The sequence below is a fragment of the Abramis brama genome (assembly GCF_963993115.1).
Source record: "Abramis brama genome assembly, chromosome: 22".
Classification (NCBI taxonomy): Eukaryota; Metazoa; Chordata; class Actinopteri; order Cypriniformes; family Leuciscidae; genus Abramis; species Abramis brama.
This window is the reverse complement of record NC_139984.1, coordinates 15,358,079-15,372,748: the sequence shown is the minus strand read 5'-3', so window position 1 is coordinate 15,372,748 and position 14,670 is coordinate 15,358,079. Positions and strand designations below refer to the sequence as shown.

General features: G+C 35.8%; 1 protein-coding gene across 3 annotated transcripts in view; it reads right to left on the bottom strand.

The window, feature by feature from the left end:
- nol4lb (nucleolar protein 4-like b) overlaps positions 1-14,670 on the bottom strand; it is a 104,825-nt gene that overhangs the window by 49,323 nt on the left and 40,832 nt on the right. For all 3 annotated transcript variants that reach the window (XM_084099472.1, XM_084099473.1, XM_084099474.1), the window contains one exon: positions 4,800-4,947. In XM_084099472.1, the coding sequence (XP_083955598.1) occupies positions 4,800-4,947 (148 nt within the window). The remainder of the gene's footprint in view (positions 1-4,799; positions 4,948-14,670) is intronic.

The window sequence follows — 14,670 nt, the reverse complement described above, 5'->3', positions numbered from 1 at the left end:
ACGCTTATCTAATTATTTATTTTTACACTTGACCTCTATCACTAGCCTCCAGAGGGAAAGCAGTCAAAGTCACACTGTCATTTTCACATGGCCTACATTCCCTACCACATTTACACACACACACACGACACAGCCTCTGGGCTGCGGTTGCGTTTGTCCTTTGGGTTACTTTGCCATTAGGGTTGAAACAAATCCACCCATGTAATGACAAAGGTCATTTAAATCCATCTGAGTTCTAATAGCAGGTCTGAATCACTCAAGCTTAAGCTTTCCTGGGCTTCAGCTGGTGGCATCCAAGGAACCTGTCACTAGAAGCAAAGGTGTACTATGCCCAGGTCATATTTCACCCCAATTCCAAAAGAAAAAGCATTGTAACACTATTTTCATGGCAATTAAGCATTTCCTAGAAAAAATAGTTGCGCTCCAAATTGACAAGAAATAATTTTGCTTCAGATGCGCAGAGCCAAGGTAATACTTGAAAACGAGCAAGAAGGTTGCTGGCCGCACACTGAATCCAGTACAGACTGAAGTAGTCTAGCAAAACATTTTTTATTTCATGAGTTGCATCATGCAAAAAGTGCAAAGTGCATATGAATTAAAAACTTGTAAACACGATGCAACTCATAAAATTAAAAAATGTTTTGCTAAACTGTTGATTCAGTGTGCGGCCAGCAACCTTTTTGCGCGTTTTCAATTAAGCATTTCCCCCATCAATTCCCATTATATCAAATAAATCTAAAAATATACTATAAAATAATATATACAGTAAATAGAATTTAAATAATATATATTATTTAATTTGTAAAGTATAAATCATGGTATTAGTTGAACTGCCTTTCATTTAAACAGTATATACATTCATTGCATTACAGTAATTTTACTGTAAAATGAAGAATAAAAAAAGAGAATCAGTGTTTGGGATAAGAATAAGAGGGGAAATGTTGGGGGAGGGTCTGAACTGTTATTAAAATATTAAACTGATTTTTTTATTTTTGTATATATATAAAAAAAAAAAAAATACAAATGTAAAAAAAATAAATAAAACAAATCTTTACATTTAGGTATAAGAAAGATACATAGAAATATTTTTGTGTGATCAAGACACAATGCAGGCTGAAATGAACTTGCATTCCCACATGACCATGTCTGGAGCATCTGCACTAACCAGGAGGAAATGGCTTTGACTAATAATGCCTTTTTATTGCACACTAGTCAGGTAAGGATATGAATCACTTGTTAACATTTATTAAATACTAGTAAAGGCACATAATTCACTGCTGCAGGGCTATAATGCAGTAGTAAAGAGCTGGTATAATGCAGTATCTCAGCTTTATTATACACCACAGAAGGGATCTGATGAACCTTTCCAGGCCAATCACAGGGTACAGTGATGTACAGGGGTAGCACGATGCTTTGGGGCAGACCGTGACCTTGACAGCATCTGTTCAGAGAACACGGCTATGAGCTTCAGTATCCGAAGTACTGAACAACATTTTTAGCACTTTGTGTGTTTGTCCCTCATACTGAGGTGGTAAGTAAATTTTCTCCATCCTGCAGCTCCTAAAGTGTCCACTTGAACCATCCCCCCACTCTCTTCTCTTCCTCTCTATTTCCTGTCTGGCCTCGGGCTTTTGCACAGAAAAGGCACGGCACCAAGGCCACAGCCAGTGTGAGCCACAGTGTCAAGAAGGCCGACACTGTACGCTCCTAATCGCACACAAACCACATGCTAAACACCTATGCACACGTTTAGGAAGCAGTTACACCTGCAGGTTATGCCATTTACTGTATGAACATATTGAGTAAAGCCAAACAAACTAGTGAAGACCAACATCTAAATGTAAAATAAATATCACTTCACAGACTCACTTTACTGTTTAAATGACTAAAACGCATCAGCAATGGTTTAAAAATGTGCAGAATTCTTTTTGAAGCCACTACAACATGTTACTTCAATCCAAGAGAACAAAAGGGTCCACAGGTTAGACCGACAAGCTGGGTTGAGATTAACAGCATGAGTAATTATGCATTTAGACAATGATTAACTTTTACAAGAGGTCAAACGTGTACAAGGAAGGAAAAGAGACGACTACACCGAATACATGGCCACCTCAAAAAAGACACTTTTTGAGAAATATAAATGATCACATTTGCCCTTGTCTCCTCATGTTCAGGCAATCTGAAATCAGCCAAAGGTGATGAAGGTTATTCTTTGTGGCAGAACATTTCACTTTCAAGAGCAACTCTAATCAGTCAGAGAGCAGTCTTGATTACCTGACCTCCCTCTTTTTTCTCTTTTATCTCTTTTTCCACCTCTCTTCCATCATCATCATCATCATCATCATGTCTATCTATTCTTGTCAGAGACCTGCTGATAGAGGGGTTCAGGGGGTCTTTCTCAGCTGATGGCCCTCAGAGAGTACTTTACCTTTACCCACGTCTGGCCATGAGAGAAACTCCAGAGGACAGCAGCACTGCCCCTGTTTGACAGCTGTGTATGTGTCAGACACTTTTATCCAAAGCAATTAACAGTGCATTCAAGTTTTACATTATAACTTCATGTTTACACCTCCATGAGCTACAGGAAGGTGTAAAGCCATGGAGATCCTTAGAATGTAAAACAAGGCTTTTTCAGTGAGCCATTCAGTATTCTACACTTTCATAACAGGTTTCTTGCAGAAAAACTGATTTAGTGGCATACCATCAAAACCTAATATGGCACACCTAATTTCATTTACTGAGTGTTTGTGTCTGTGTTTCACATATATGTGTATGCAGCCTATATGTTCATCTGAAGTATCTAAAAAGAAAACTGTATGTAGCCTATGTATTTTTTGCTCAGCTTTCTGTATTGAAGGTTTTAGATTGCCTTCAATACAGAAAGATTACAGCTATATTTCCACCATAGACGGAGAGAGGTAGAAGGGGAGGAATAAATACTCTCTGCTTCGCCATCATTATATAAACGCAGAGCTTTCTCGGTCGCTAATGTCACCTACAGACAGAGAAACAGCTTGAAAATGTAGCAAGAAACCACTGACTTTAAAGACCTGGAGAAACTTCTTCTGACCCTTCCAGTAACTCACCCAAAAATGAAAATTCGTCATTTGCACAGGCTTAATTAGGACTAAAGCTTTCATGCTAAAAAAAAAAAAAAAAAAAAAGGTAATTAATTTGACTCATGTGACTTTTCTGAAGTCATACAATAACAGAGAGAATTTTTTATAAATCGTGATCGAGTAAGTGAGTCTAGAACACAAGAATTGGACCAGTACAATTCATAATGGTTTTGTGAACAAAATTAACTGATATTGAAAAGATCTGATAAAATAAAAAAAAGTTCATAAATCAGAATAACATCGCTACTTCTGTCATGAACTCTCATTAAAGTGCCAAGGACAGCTTTGGTGGATGTAGGTATTTTCAGTCAATAATAAAGCTCATGTCACCATTCAGTGTAACTGCACTGAAAAATATAGACCAGAACAGTGCCCTGAAAATCTCCTTTTGTTGTTCATGGAAGAGAATACAGGTTTGAAACGATATGAGTGTGAGTAAATGACGATGGATAAATTAATTTCGTCCTTAACCATCCAAAGACACCACTCTATATCTTCAGAGCTCTCGCTTTCCATCTCTCTTTTTCTCCTTATCTCCATTCGTCTATAAATTTTTCTCTTCCAGATGCTTCTCTTTCCTTGAAAGCAGCAGGGAGGAGGCCACTTGATCGCAATCGATACATACATCTCTTCTCACCTCATTCTGGCCATTCCACCGCTCTCAAACAGCATGTGTAAAAGAACATGCTTCATCTACTCACACAAACAATCTCTCAACAACACTGCCAAAAACATAAATCAGTATTTTTGCCTTATTTTCAGAAGCATCTGAGCATCCATATCTAAATCTATAAGCAGATGTAAAAAATATCTAAAATATTAAAACCTGTTTTAAAAGAAATATATGATGAATTTTCATTTATATTTTAAATTTGAATATAAACTACCATTAGTATTACAAAGAGTTTTTAAAGAAGTTAACACTTTTATTCTAATTTTATTATGCATTAAATTGATCAAAAGTTTCAGTAAAGACATGATGTTATTTCAAATAAATGCTGATCTTTTGAACTTTCCATTCATTAAAGAATTCTGAAAGAAACGTTTAAACAAAAATATTAAGCCGTGCAACTGTTTTCAACATCAGCATATTAGAATAAGTTCTGAAGGATCATGTGACACTGAAGACTGGAGTAATGATGCTGAAAATTCAGCTTTGACATCACAAAAATAAACTCTGTTTTTAAATATATTCAAATAGAAAACAGTTATTTTAAACTGTAACATTCCACATTATTACCATTTTTTATTTATTATTAATCAAATACATGAAGCAGGCTTGGTGAGCATTAGAGACTTCTTTCAAAAATTGTACCGACTCCATTAAGACATAGATATAAATGAAGATTTTTCTTAATTGTATTTTTATTACTATAACATGTTTTTTTTATGGAAAATGTATGTGTTTATGAATTATAAATCTTCCTTTTATTTATGATTTTTCCAAGATATATTATTTAAATCAAGTCTGAATATCCTACATTTAGTGGAGAAATTGTGTATCCCTCCTCAATAATGTATAATTAGATTTGATTACTGGGAACCAAGAGAAAAATACTGATAAAGAAAATGACTTTTTATGCTGAAGACATGCACACATGCATTTCATTTGAGACTCTAGAGTAATCAGAGGGTTCAAACCCTTTATTAAGACGCAGATGAGCATACAGGAACTCTTACCGTCCTCTTCCTTGTGTGTGTTTTGCGGGCTGTGCATCCTATCTGCGCTGGAAGGATGGTTCAGGTCAGACAGTGCGGTGTGACGTTCAGCTGATATCCATGTGGGGTCACTCATATCAAACTCCTCACTACTCACTGAACACTCATCCTGTGGAGAAAGAGCCAGAGAGATGTCAGGCCGACAGCTGAGGCAAGATTGCTCATATCGGCGCAACGTCTGTGCATGTGTGCAAAACTAGAATAGATGTGCAAGTCAGATTGGGCCGTGATGTTGGCAGGCAAACAGGCCCATGAGGAGCGCTGTCAGAGAGAGCAGTCACCCCCTGCTGAGTGACAGCATCACTCACATACACACACACACAGGCGCAGTGGCCCACCGGGACCACCAAAATTACGACTGGGCCCCAAAGCACAGTGCAGACAGCATGAATACATAGAAGTGTTATAGTGTACTGCTTCAGTTTATCTATTCTATTGAAGGCATGAACATGGTGAAAAACATGATTTATTAATGAAATATTCACATTCTGACCTCTCTAAAACCTGATTCAGTCAAGTCATTCAGGTTTTTTGCCTTTGTGCAACCGCTTTGAAAATCAAGCAATGAACATGAATCATTTTATAATTAAAGGAATATGTATCAGAAAATATTTGATTCACATGTGTGAATAATGGTTTGCGCTGCAGTATATAAGGCTACGATTTGTCTGCTGAAAAACATGCATTGAAATGTAAATAATGTAATGTAAATAAAATCTGTGAAATATTTCCCAAGGTATGCATAAACTGATATTCTATACGCAGACATATTCACACTATTCCACTATATCATGGACATGACTACGAATTAAAAGTAAAAAGCAAGGTTGTGAAAAGTTGTTCAAATCAAGAACATTATCTACCATCAGTGGGACTTTCATTCAATGTAACAGATGGCCTAAACTCTAGCTTTGTAAATTAATATAATACTATTCAAACGTTTGGAGCCAGTAAAACTTTTTTTTTAAAAGGAATTAATACTTTTATTCAGCAAGGATGCATGAAATGCATTAAATAAACAAAAGTGACAGCAAAGACTTTTAAGTTGTAACAAAAACTTTATCAAATAAATCCTTTGCCTTTGAACTTTCTACATCAAGGAACTGTAAACAGCAACATAATCAATATATTAGAACGATTTCTAAAGGATCATGTGAAACTGAAGACTGGAGTATTAGAAATTCAGCTTTACCATCACAGGAATAAATAACATTTTCAAATATATTTAATTAGAAAACAGTTATTTTAAATTGTAATTACATTTCACAATATTAGTGTTTCTATTTCAAATAAATGCCAAAATATAAACCAACAATCTTTAGAATGGTAATGTAAGTCTTTGGAGTTTTTTGTTGTTGTTGTTGTTGTTGTTGTTGTTGTTGTATTTAGCACAATCTAAGTACAATCGCTTAAAGTAACAGCACACCTCTCCTAGAAAATAATGCATGATTTGAAGTATCATTCATGTTAAAAAAAGTGGTTATTCTTAGAGAAATGAATTATGATGATTATTATTATTATTAAAGCAAGCTCATGTAATTTATACATGTAATTTATTTTTCAAATGCATTTATCCATTTCAGAAAAAGAAAAATTTGTTCCATCGACATAAAATGTGTCTGGTTTCTAAACAAGTTTATTCAAATGAATGACTGCTTTCTCAAATGAATCGATTTTCTCCATTCAAAATATTAAATTCACAACAGCACTGAGCCAGTGGTACAGACGCCTGTATAAATCATTGTACTCTGTTTTTCATCATATTTGATAGCATAATTTTTTCAAAATGAGTGTTTGGATGACACTTCTCAAGTACATTTGTAATGTTAAGGGTACGGGGAATTCACAGAAATATTTGTCATAAGAATTTTTTCAGAGAACACCTCAAACAAGGTCAAACTTCAGAATTTGAAAAATAATTATTAGACCAAAAAGAAAAGATGGAGAAATAATCTTAAATTACACAAATGTATTGTTGTAAACAATGATTGTAATGATGGCTATTTTACTTAATTTGTTCCCTTGACTTATTAAATTGCTCTTCAGTTTGAGAAACCTGTTCAGTCGAGGTCTCTCCTCTGAAGAATAGTCATCATAACATTTTAATCACATAACAACCTACGCATATCCTCAAATGAATGTCTCTAAATTATCTCAAGAGCTCGGGCGGTTCCATTCGTGTGTTGATTATCTACATGATCATCTCAAACTGGCTCAATCGAATGTACACGCTGTGCCAGGTTTGTAAAGCAATGAAATACCTGTGCATAATGTATTGGACAGAAGAGGATGATTTATTAGACAGGCGAACGTAAAAGCCGCCCCAGGGACAGCGGGTTGAGGACCCATCTGCTCATGCCTGTTGTTGAAGGGGAACCCTGCCACCCTGCCACACTGCACGACCTCCGTTTAAACAGACGGATTTCCCCCCAGAGCTGCCAATCACACAATACCTCGCACCACCAGCCCAGCGCCAGCTCTGATTGGTTAAGGTGTTTACATGCAAATTTGACAGTGCATTATTAATGGGAGAAACTCTTCCACCCTCTCCTTTCCTGCTGCTCCCTTTAAAGGAGTTTTTGCTGTTAAAATACTTTATTCTATGCCAGTTTAATGTGAAAAGGTGACTACAAGCAAGGCACTTCTATTGTGTCTTATAAATGCCATAGTGGCTCAATGGTGCCTTCAGAATATTTAAACAAATTGCATGTTTGAGTAACTTGGTGCAAGCAGTGGCATGAGTTTGGGATGGGACTATATGTTTGGGATAGTAGTGATTGGATAACCTGTTTGGCCACACTAAATTCTGCTCAACACAACTATAGTAGCACAGAAACTACATACTTTACCTTTAAATCAACCAGGAAAGTGTTTTAGGAAAGTCAACATGTTCAATTTTTATCTCACTGCAGGGTAGTGTTTTCACCAGCACAAAAGTATGACTAATTTATGAAGGAGTAATAAGGCTGAAGTGAAAATTCAGCTTTGCATCACAGGAAAAAAATTACATTTATAAATATATTAAAAAGAAAACATCTTAACCCCCTGAGGTCGGCTATCGCGCCGTTTTTTTCCTTATCAGTGCAAAAAAGAATCAAAATACTAATATTAATTTTTATCTAATATGCTTGTGTTATACATCAATCGATCCTGTTAAGTGTGTATTATTTTTGTGTATACTCACAATAAAAACAAAGTGTTGTGCTTTTCGCCAAATAAAGAAAAATAAACATGATGCGAGTTCTGCCTCCTCTCTGTCAGTGAAGTCCATTCTGAAACGCGTCCGAAAATGAACCATAACTCAGCGAATACTCAGTCAAACAGGCATACAGACACATAGGCATGAAGCTTGAATTCTCTTCTTTTAAATGAAGTAATTTTTATAAAAAACAAATATTCTCTGTTTATGCAATCTTTATGAAAAGAGAGAGATGTCAGTCGTTCTCATCTCAGCTCATTATGTTTTAATCTGACCCCGCCCACGGATAGCGCACGCTATTCAAACGCAAATGAATGAGGCAATCCATGCAAACTGTGAACGCCCCCATATCAGCTCGAGAAAACACATCAAGTTTATTAAGATCATTGTACTTGTTTACACTGTCTCGCGGCGCTGTGAGGAATAATACTATCGTAATAATAATAATGGAAAATGTACCTCAGAAGTGCTGGTATTTCGAGGAGCAACAGATGGAATACTGTATTAAGTTTTTTTCATTCTCAAGTGAATCGCGTTTCTGTGTGTGAATGAATGATCTGCTTTTAGCAAACTGTATTGCTATACTGAGATGAGTAAAAATCGACTGAAATATGTTGAAATAAAATGTATTTGTATAAGCAACGTATTAAACTGCAAATTAACATTTATATTCCTTATAATAAAAACGAAAGACCTATGTTAGAGACATATGAAAGACAACATTTCGTTGACTAGTTTTGGATAGATTACACATTTTTACTGTAAAATATCTGCCACCTCAAATAAGCTTTTGTTTGCCAATTTTTGCTAATATGTTAAATATAGTATGTTTTGTCAATGTAGGCTATGTTCAAAGTAATGAATCCTTAACTTTGAAATATGTATGATAAAATGTATACTTTAGTTTTTACAAAGAAAGATTACACTTGAATTGTTGTTGTAATTGTAACCTTTTTAATAAAAAAAATATATTTACAAGGTAGATGTAAACAAATTTTAAAAGGTAAATATAAGCCTTATATAAATAATTTTTATTATGTTTTATTATTGACACATTTGGGGAGAGAATACATATTCCAAAACTGAAAATACAGTATGAGAATTAACTGCACAATTACTAGACATGTTTTCCTTGGATATTATACAATTTGCAAGCACAATTTGTGGAAAAAATATTTTTTTTTTTAGATGCTTCCAACTGTGAACCAATTTGGTAGAATATATATATATATATATATATATATATATATATTGCTCTTGCATTCATTCTTGTGGCTCAGTCACACACCTGAATGAATGGCTCATTAAGTATGCGGGCCCCATTGTCTCCTCAGGTGTGAATCACTAAATATGCATGATGGTGTTGGATCGTTGACGCCCTTTGCGCATATTGCCTTTCCAAACAAAAAGTGTTTTACAAGATTTAAATCAATGTATTGTTTTATGTGAATGATTAGGCAGGATGATTTTCACTCTAGGCAACGACATCCATTAGTCAAAAGTCTTATTGACACATATTTAGTATGTGTTTTGTGGCCTTATTTCAGAAACTTTAGTTTTTAGTTTTTTCAATAACCATGCATAAACATTATTCTCTCAAAAATACAAACATGTACATGCATGTTGCTCACATATTATGGTATCCCTGTTTGTGCTAAATAGAGTGTAATTACACCTTTGCCATTAATATGTTTATAAGCAACTGAAAAAAGCACAAATGTCAGGGCATGTCAGAACATCTCAAGGACCCCAAAAAACCCTCAGACCCCAGAGGGTTAAACTAATAATATTTCAGAATATGACTGTTTTTACTATATTTTCTAGCAAATAAACGTAGCCTTGATAAGCATAAGAGACTTCTTTTTGAAAACATTTAAAAAATATTACAGATCCCAACCATTTGAATGGTAGTATACACAATTATAGGAATGCATATTAAAGTTCTGTTAAAAAAAAAAAAAAAAAAAAAAACTTATTTGTAAACATTTAACATGTAAAAAAAAAATGTTTTCCACAAAACCAAAATGTAGCAATGTAGGCCTAATTTTTGTGGTTTCTTTTACAAAAGGAAAATTTGCAACAAACTAGAAATTATACAGCTATAAATGTTACTTCATAAAGTCATAAATCACTCTTTTGGAAACCGATAACATGAGATGCAAAACGTTGCTTATTGGTTTGTTGCATTTACACATTTTTATTCATGCTCAATTTTGTTAGTCATGTTAGTTAGATAACAGTATCTTGGTGACAAATTAACAGAATTTGAAGTGAAGCCATAAAAATGGATGTGCTAGATCAACAAATGATTTTCAGTGGCAGCGCAGCACTGGCCTGAAAGGAAAAGTGATTGATCGTGGTCAGGTGATTGTCAGAGTTGTCGACCAGCCTGAAACCCTCACACTGACCCAGGCCCAACAGGCCATCCTTATTGTTGAGGTCTGCACTGACTTTAATAATCAACGTTTGAATAATACATCAAATCAAACAAATACCGGATACATGTGCATGTGTATAAATGTGCCCCCAGAGATCAAGAGTGATGCCCAGGGGTCAGCAGAAGTCAGCAGGGTCAGCTGATAGGAACAGACAGCAGAGGGAGGGGGTCAGAGAAACCCTTTTAAGGTCACAAGGAAACATGCTGGCTCAAACCATCAGGAAGACAACAAAGAGGATCGCACTTAAAGCGGCCACAAACCCGTCCCAGCCCCCAAACCCTGCCTAATGTATTCTGCCGCATTTTCATTCCCTTGCTGAAGTCCCGGAATGGACAATCCAGCACCTCCTTAATCATCTTCCAATAGGACATCAAACAGGAGCCTCTTTTAATCTGACATTTAACTCCTTTTCAATTACAATCTTGTAAAAGCGTTTAACCGCTTCAAGCCCGTGATCAGCTCCGCACGGCTAATCCAATTTAGGACAATGCAGGTCATCAGCGGCCGAATCTCTCCAACTCCATCTCCCCACACCCCTACGGCTCAATCCTGATGGTCTTTTATTAGTTTTTATTGTTTATTAATGATCATGCTTACAGCCTCCTCTCATCTGCATGCATGTGACATTCCGCTCTCTCCCTCTCTCTCTGACAAATTGCCGTCTATGCAGATAAAGAGAGCAGGGACAGCCTGGCATTTTCCCCCTTCCTGAAACATCCTGGCTCCTCCATGTCTTTAATGAGAATAACTGATAGAAACGAGTCCAATCACCCGGTTACTTTCAGTTACGGAGGGTTTGGGTGGCTCTGTGGGCTGAGCATACTGTGTTTCAGGGTTTCTTTTGTCTGAAAGCTGTGTGTGCGTACACAAAACACAAAGAGCAGACATCCTTGGGAGATGGTCTCTTCTCAGCCAGGGCTGGGCGTTACCTTTGTCCCGACTTGCTTTTTCATTTAGTTGATTAACTTTGCTTTCATAATGATACGCTTTTGGGTGGGTGAGAATGAAAGGAGCCTTTTATCGCTTTAACTGATTTACGTTCACGCAGCTTGAACCTCCGAGCCAGGAGTGTGGACATTTGTAGAGGGACTTTATTAGCAGGTTTAGCCTGTTAGCTGCCCCGCTGTATACTGAGCTGTAAACTGTCTAAATTAAGACGTGAAGGGGGTAAAGCCTTTAAAAAATCATTAACTTTAGGAGAGAGTCTATTTTCAATAGCATGCCAAGGGGAGTCAGACTACCTGCTCTTCTGCCTTCAGGTCTGAAGTTCAAAAAAATGTCTTGGGGGAAAAACAAAAAACAGATAGCATATTAATATACAGGTTCATCACGTAAATACACATGCACACACGCCTAATGTACCTTCAATGATTGATGCCTGCCTTCAGAGGCACGCCGTGCTGTTTTGTCAAGCACAGAGACACTAAAATATGAATATAAATGAATGTCTTTCTTTGAGACAGCTTAAAGCATGCATGAGAAAGCTGGGGCAACATTTGCTTTCCTGAGCTTGTAAAAAAGCTTTTGTAAGGAGATTGGCCCCTTCCGCCTGCGTTAAGAGATGAGGATCTTCTAGGCTGGGTTATGGGGAGGCTTTTTGGTACCAGGGCCATTTAAAGCTAATCCAGTTAGCAAGCCAACCCTTCCTGTCCGACTCTTCAACCTTTCCTACTCATATCGGCAAGCCGACTGATGGTGTCCTTGTGAGAAGCACAATGCTGAGGAAAAGGGTTTATGTTGGCAAGTCCAAAACAATTAACCTGATCAACTCCATTTGCATCGCAGATACTGTAAAAATCAATGAAACTCTCACAAAATGCCTTTAATATTGATATAACTGGGTTTAGGCTATTCACAGCACCTTTTCCACATTGAATCATTCAGCAATAGAAAACAGTGAATGCAGCATCAAAAAAAGAGTGAGGTGGTCATGGTATTTCCTGAGCATAAATGATTAGTTATGCAATTGTTTTGCATATACGTCTGGAACAAACGATAATGCTCAGTGTCTTGTCTTATTCAATCTGGAATTAGTTCCCCTTCTTTTTCCATCTTTATAACCATATTTAGCATGGCAAGGACATGGACATGGCTCCAAATGCATAAAGAAATAAATGTAAAGGATTAAAAATAAATAAATAAAAGGAGGAATGCTAAGCATATATATGTGCTGCCATGGAAACTGATCTATATCTGCAATACTGAAACTGATTTAGACAAACAAAAAACAGACATACATTTTTAGTCTGGACAGTAACGTATCTGTGTTTTAAAAATAAAATAATTGTTTAAAAATTACTTTTATCTTTAAAAAAAAACAATGGATGTACATTTTTAGTCTGGACAGACATTTATGTGAGTTCTAATAAAATAATAATAATTACAATAATAATAATAATAATAATAATAATAATAATTACAATGGCACTTTATCTTTAAAAAAACAACAACAGATATACTATTTTAGTCTAGACACAAACTTGTGTGTTGTAAAAAAAAAAAAAAAAAAAAATAATAATAATAATCTTAAAATAATCAATAATAAAAATTTAGTCTATTATCATATTATAACTTAACATGAAATAAATAAATAAAAAAGGAAAAAAAAAAGGAAAATGTTATTTTAAGTTAGGAACAGGAAGTGTTATGGCACAGACAGGAAGTCAAATCATGACGGCACATTCAGCTCAAGAGCCAATTTTTCACACATCCACCACACACAAGGTCACAAGATCTTTCTGGGCCCGAGGATGAACACTGACAGCTGTCTGTCACGTCAAATCCATTATTTCTCACGTCCAACAGATGTCTGAGCATGTTACATGAGCTTTTCTGTCTTTGACCGCCTTCCCTCTGTCCACTGGGATCAATAGCTTCCTAAGGAAGCACACTGTATCATTTCAACACAGAAAGGTGAGCGTATTGATAAGACTGCCGTTACTCTATTAAGGCCTGTAAGACTGCAGTGCACACTTATACACACAACCATTCGCCCTCAAAAACACACACACAAAAACACACATTGTGATGTCGATGAGGATTAACATCTTGCAGACCGAGAGATTCCACTGCAGAATATTGATTGGGTAGGAAAACCGGCCATGAAAAGGGAAAATACCAGCACTGACACATAAGGTAAAGGCATACATACATAATCATGTCAAAACACACTTGGTGATCACGCATCCAAAGCATGCTATAAAGTAAACGCTAGATTAAAAAAAATAATAATGTGGGTGCGGATGTGATCAAATCACTGGAAGGACAAACAGACATTTTGATATCAGTGTCTGTTTGAGATATTACACCCCAGTGTCAGCCACAGGCTAAAAAACATAAAGCATTCTGTTACATGAAGATGGGCTATGATCAATGATTCTGACTGGACCTTCATTGATCCAGAGGCGAGGGGAGGGGAGCTATTTCTGCCTGCCGATGCCCCTCTTTTTCTCTCTGAAGAGCAGCGAAACCAAATCTGCACGTTCGGTAACCACCCCTGCCCATTATTCTATACACGACCCAGAACAAAAGACCAAAAGAGGAAAGGGCATCACTCATTTCCGTCATAGAGGTCTTCACATGCTTTAAAGGTGAAGTGTGTCATTTCTTCAGAGTTTAAAACATGTTGTTTATTATAATCACTTCCTTTGTTCTGTGGAACACAAAAAGAATATATAGCCACTCCTTTCAATACAATGAAAGTGAATGAGGGCTGGCCTGGGACGGTCAAACTTAAAAAAGGACACACACCATAAAAGTAGTTCATATATCTTGTGCATTATATTCCATTTTTTATTTAATGAAATAAACAAATATTTATATTTTCTTTAATAATTTATTAAAATATATAATAAATATATAATTTAATAATTTCTCATTATATTTATATAATTTCTTCTCATATTATATTTATATCATTTATCATGTTTACATATTTATGTATAATTATAATTAATTTAGATTAACAGAGACTAAATAGAAAATCTGTACTTTACTTTAAATGAACTTTGGTGGCCAGATACAGTATCCAAAATATTGTAAATTTTCCCTTATACTTGCATACAGTTTAAACATTTAGCCTACATTTTTTTTTAAAGATTCATATCACAACAAACAAACAATATTTCACTGAATGATGTGAACATTTATCAGTAGGCATTCCAGATTAATTAACCATGAGTGTATGAACAGACAT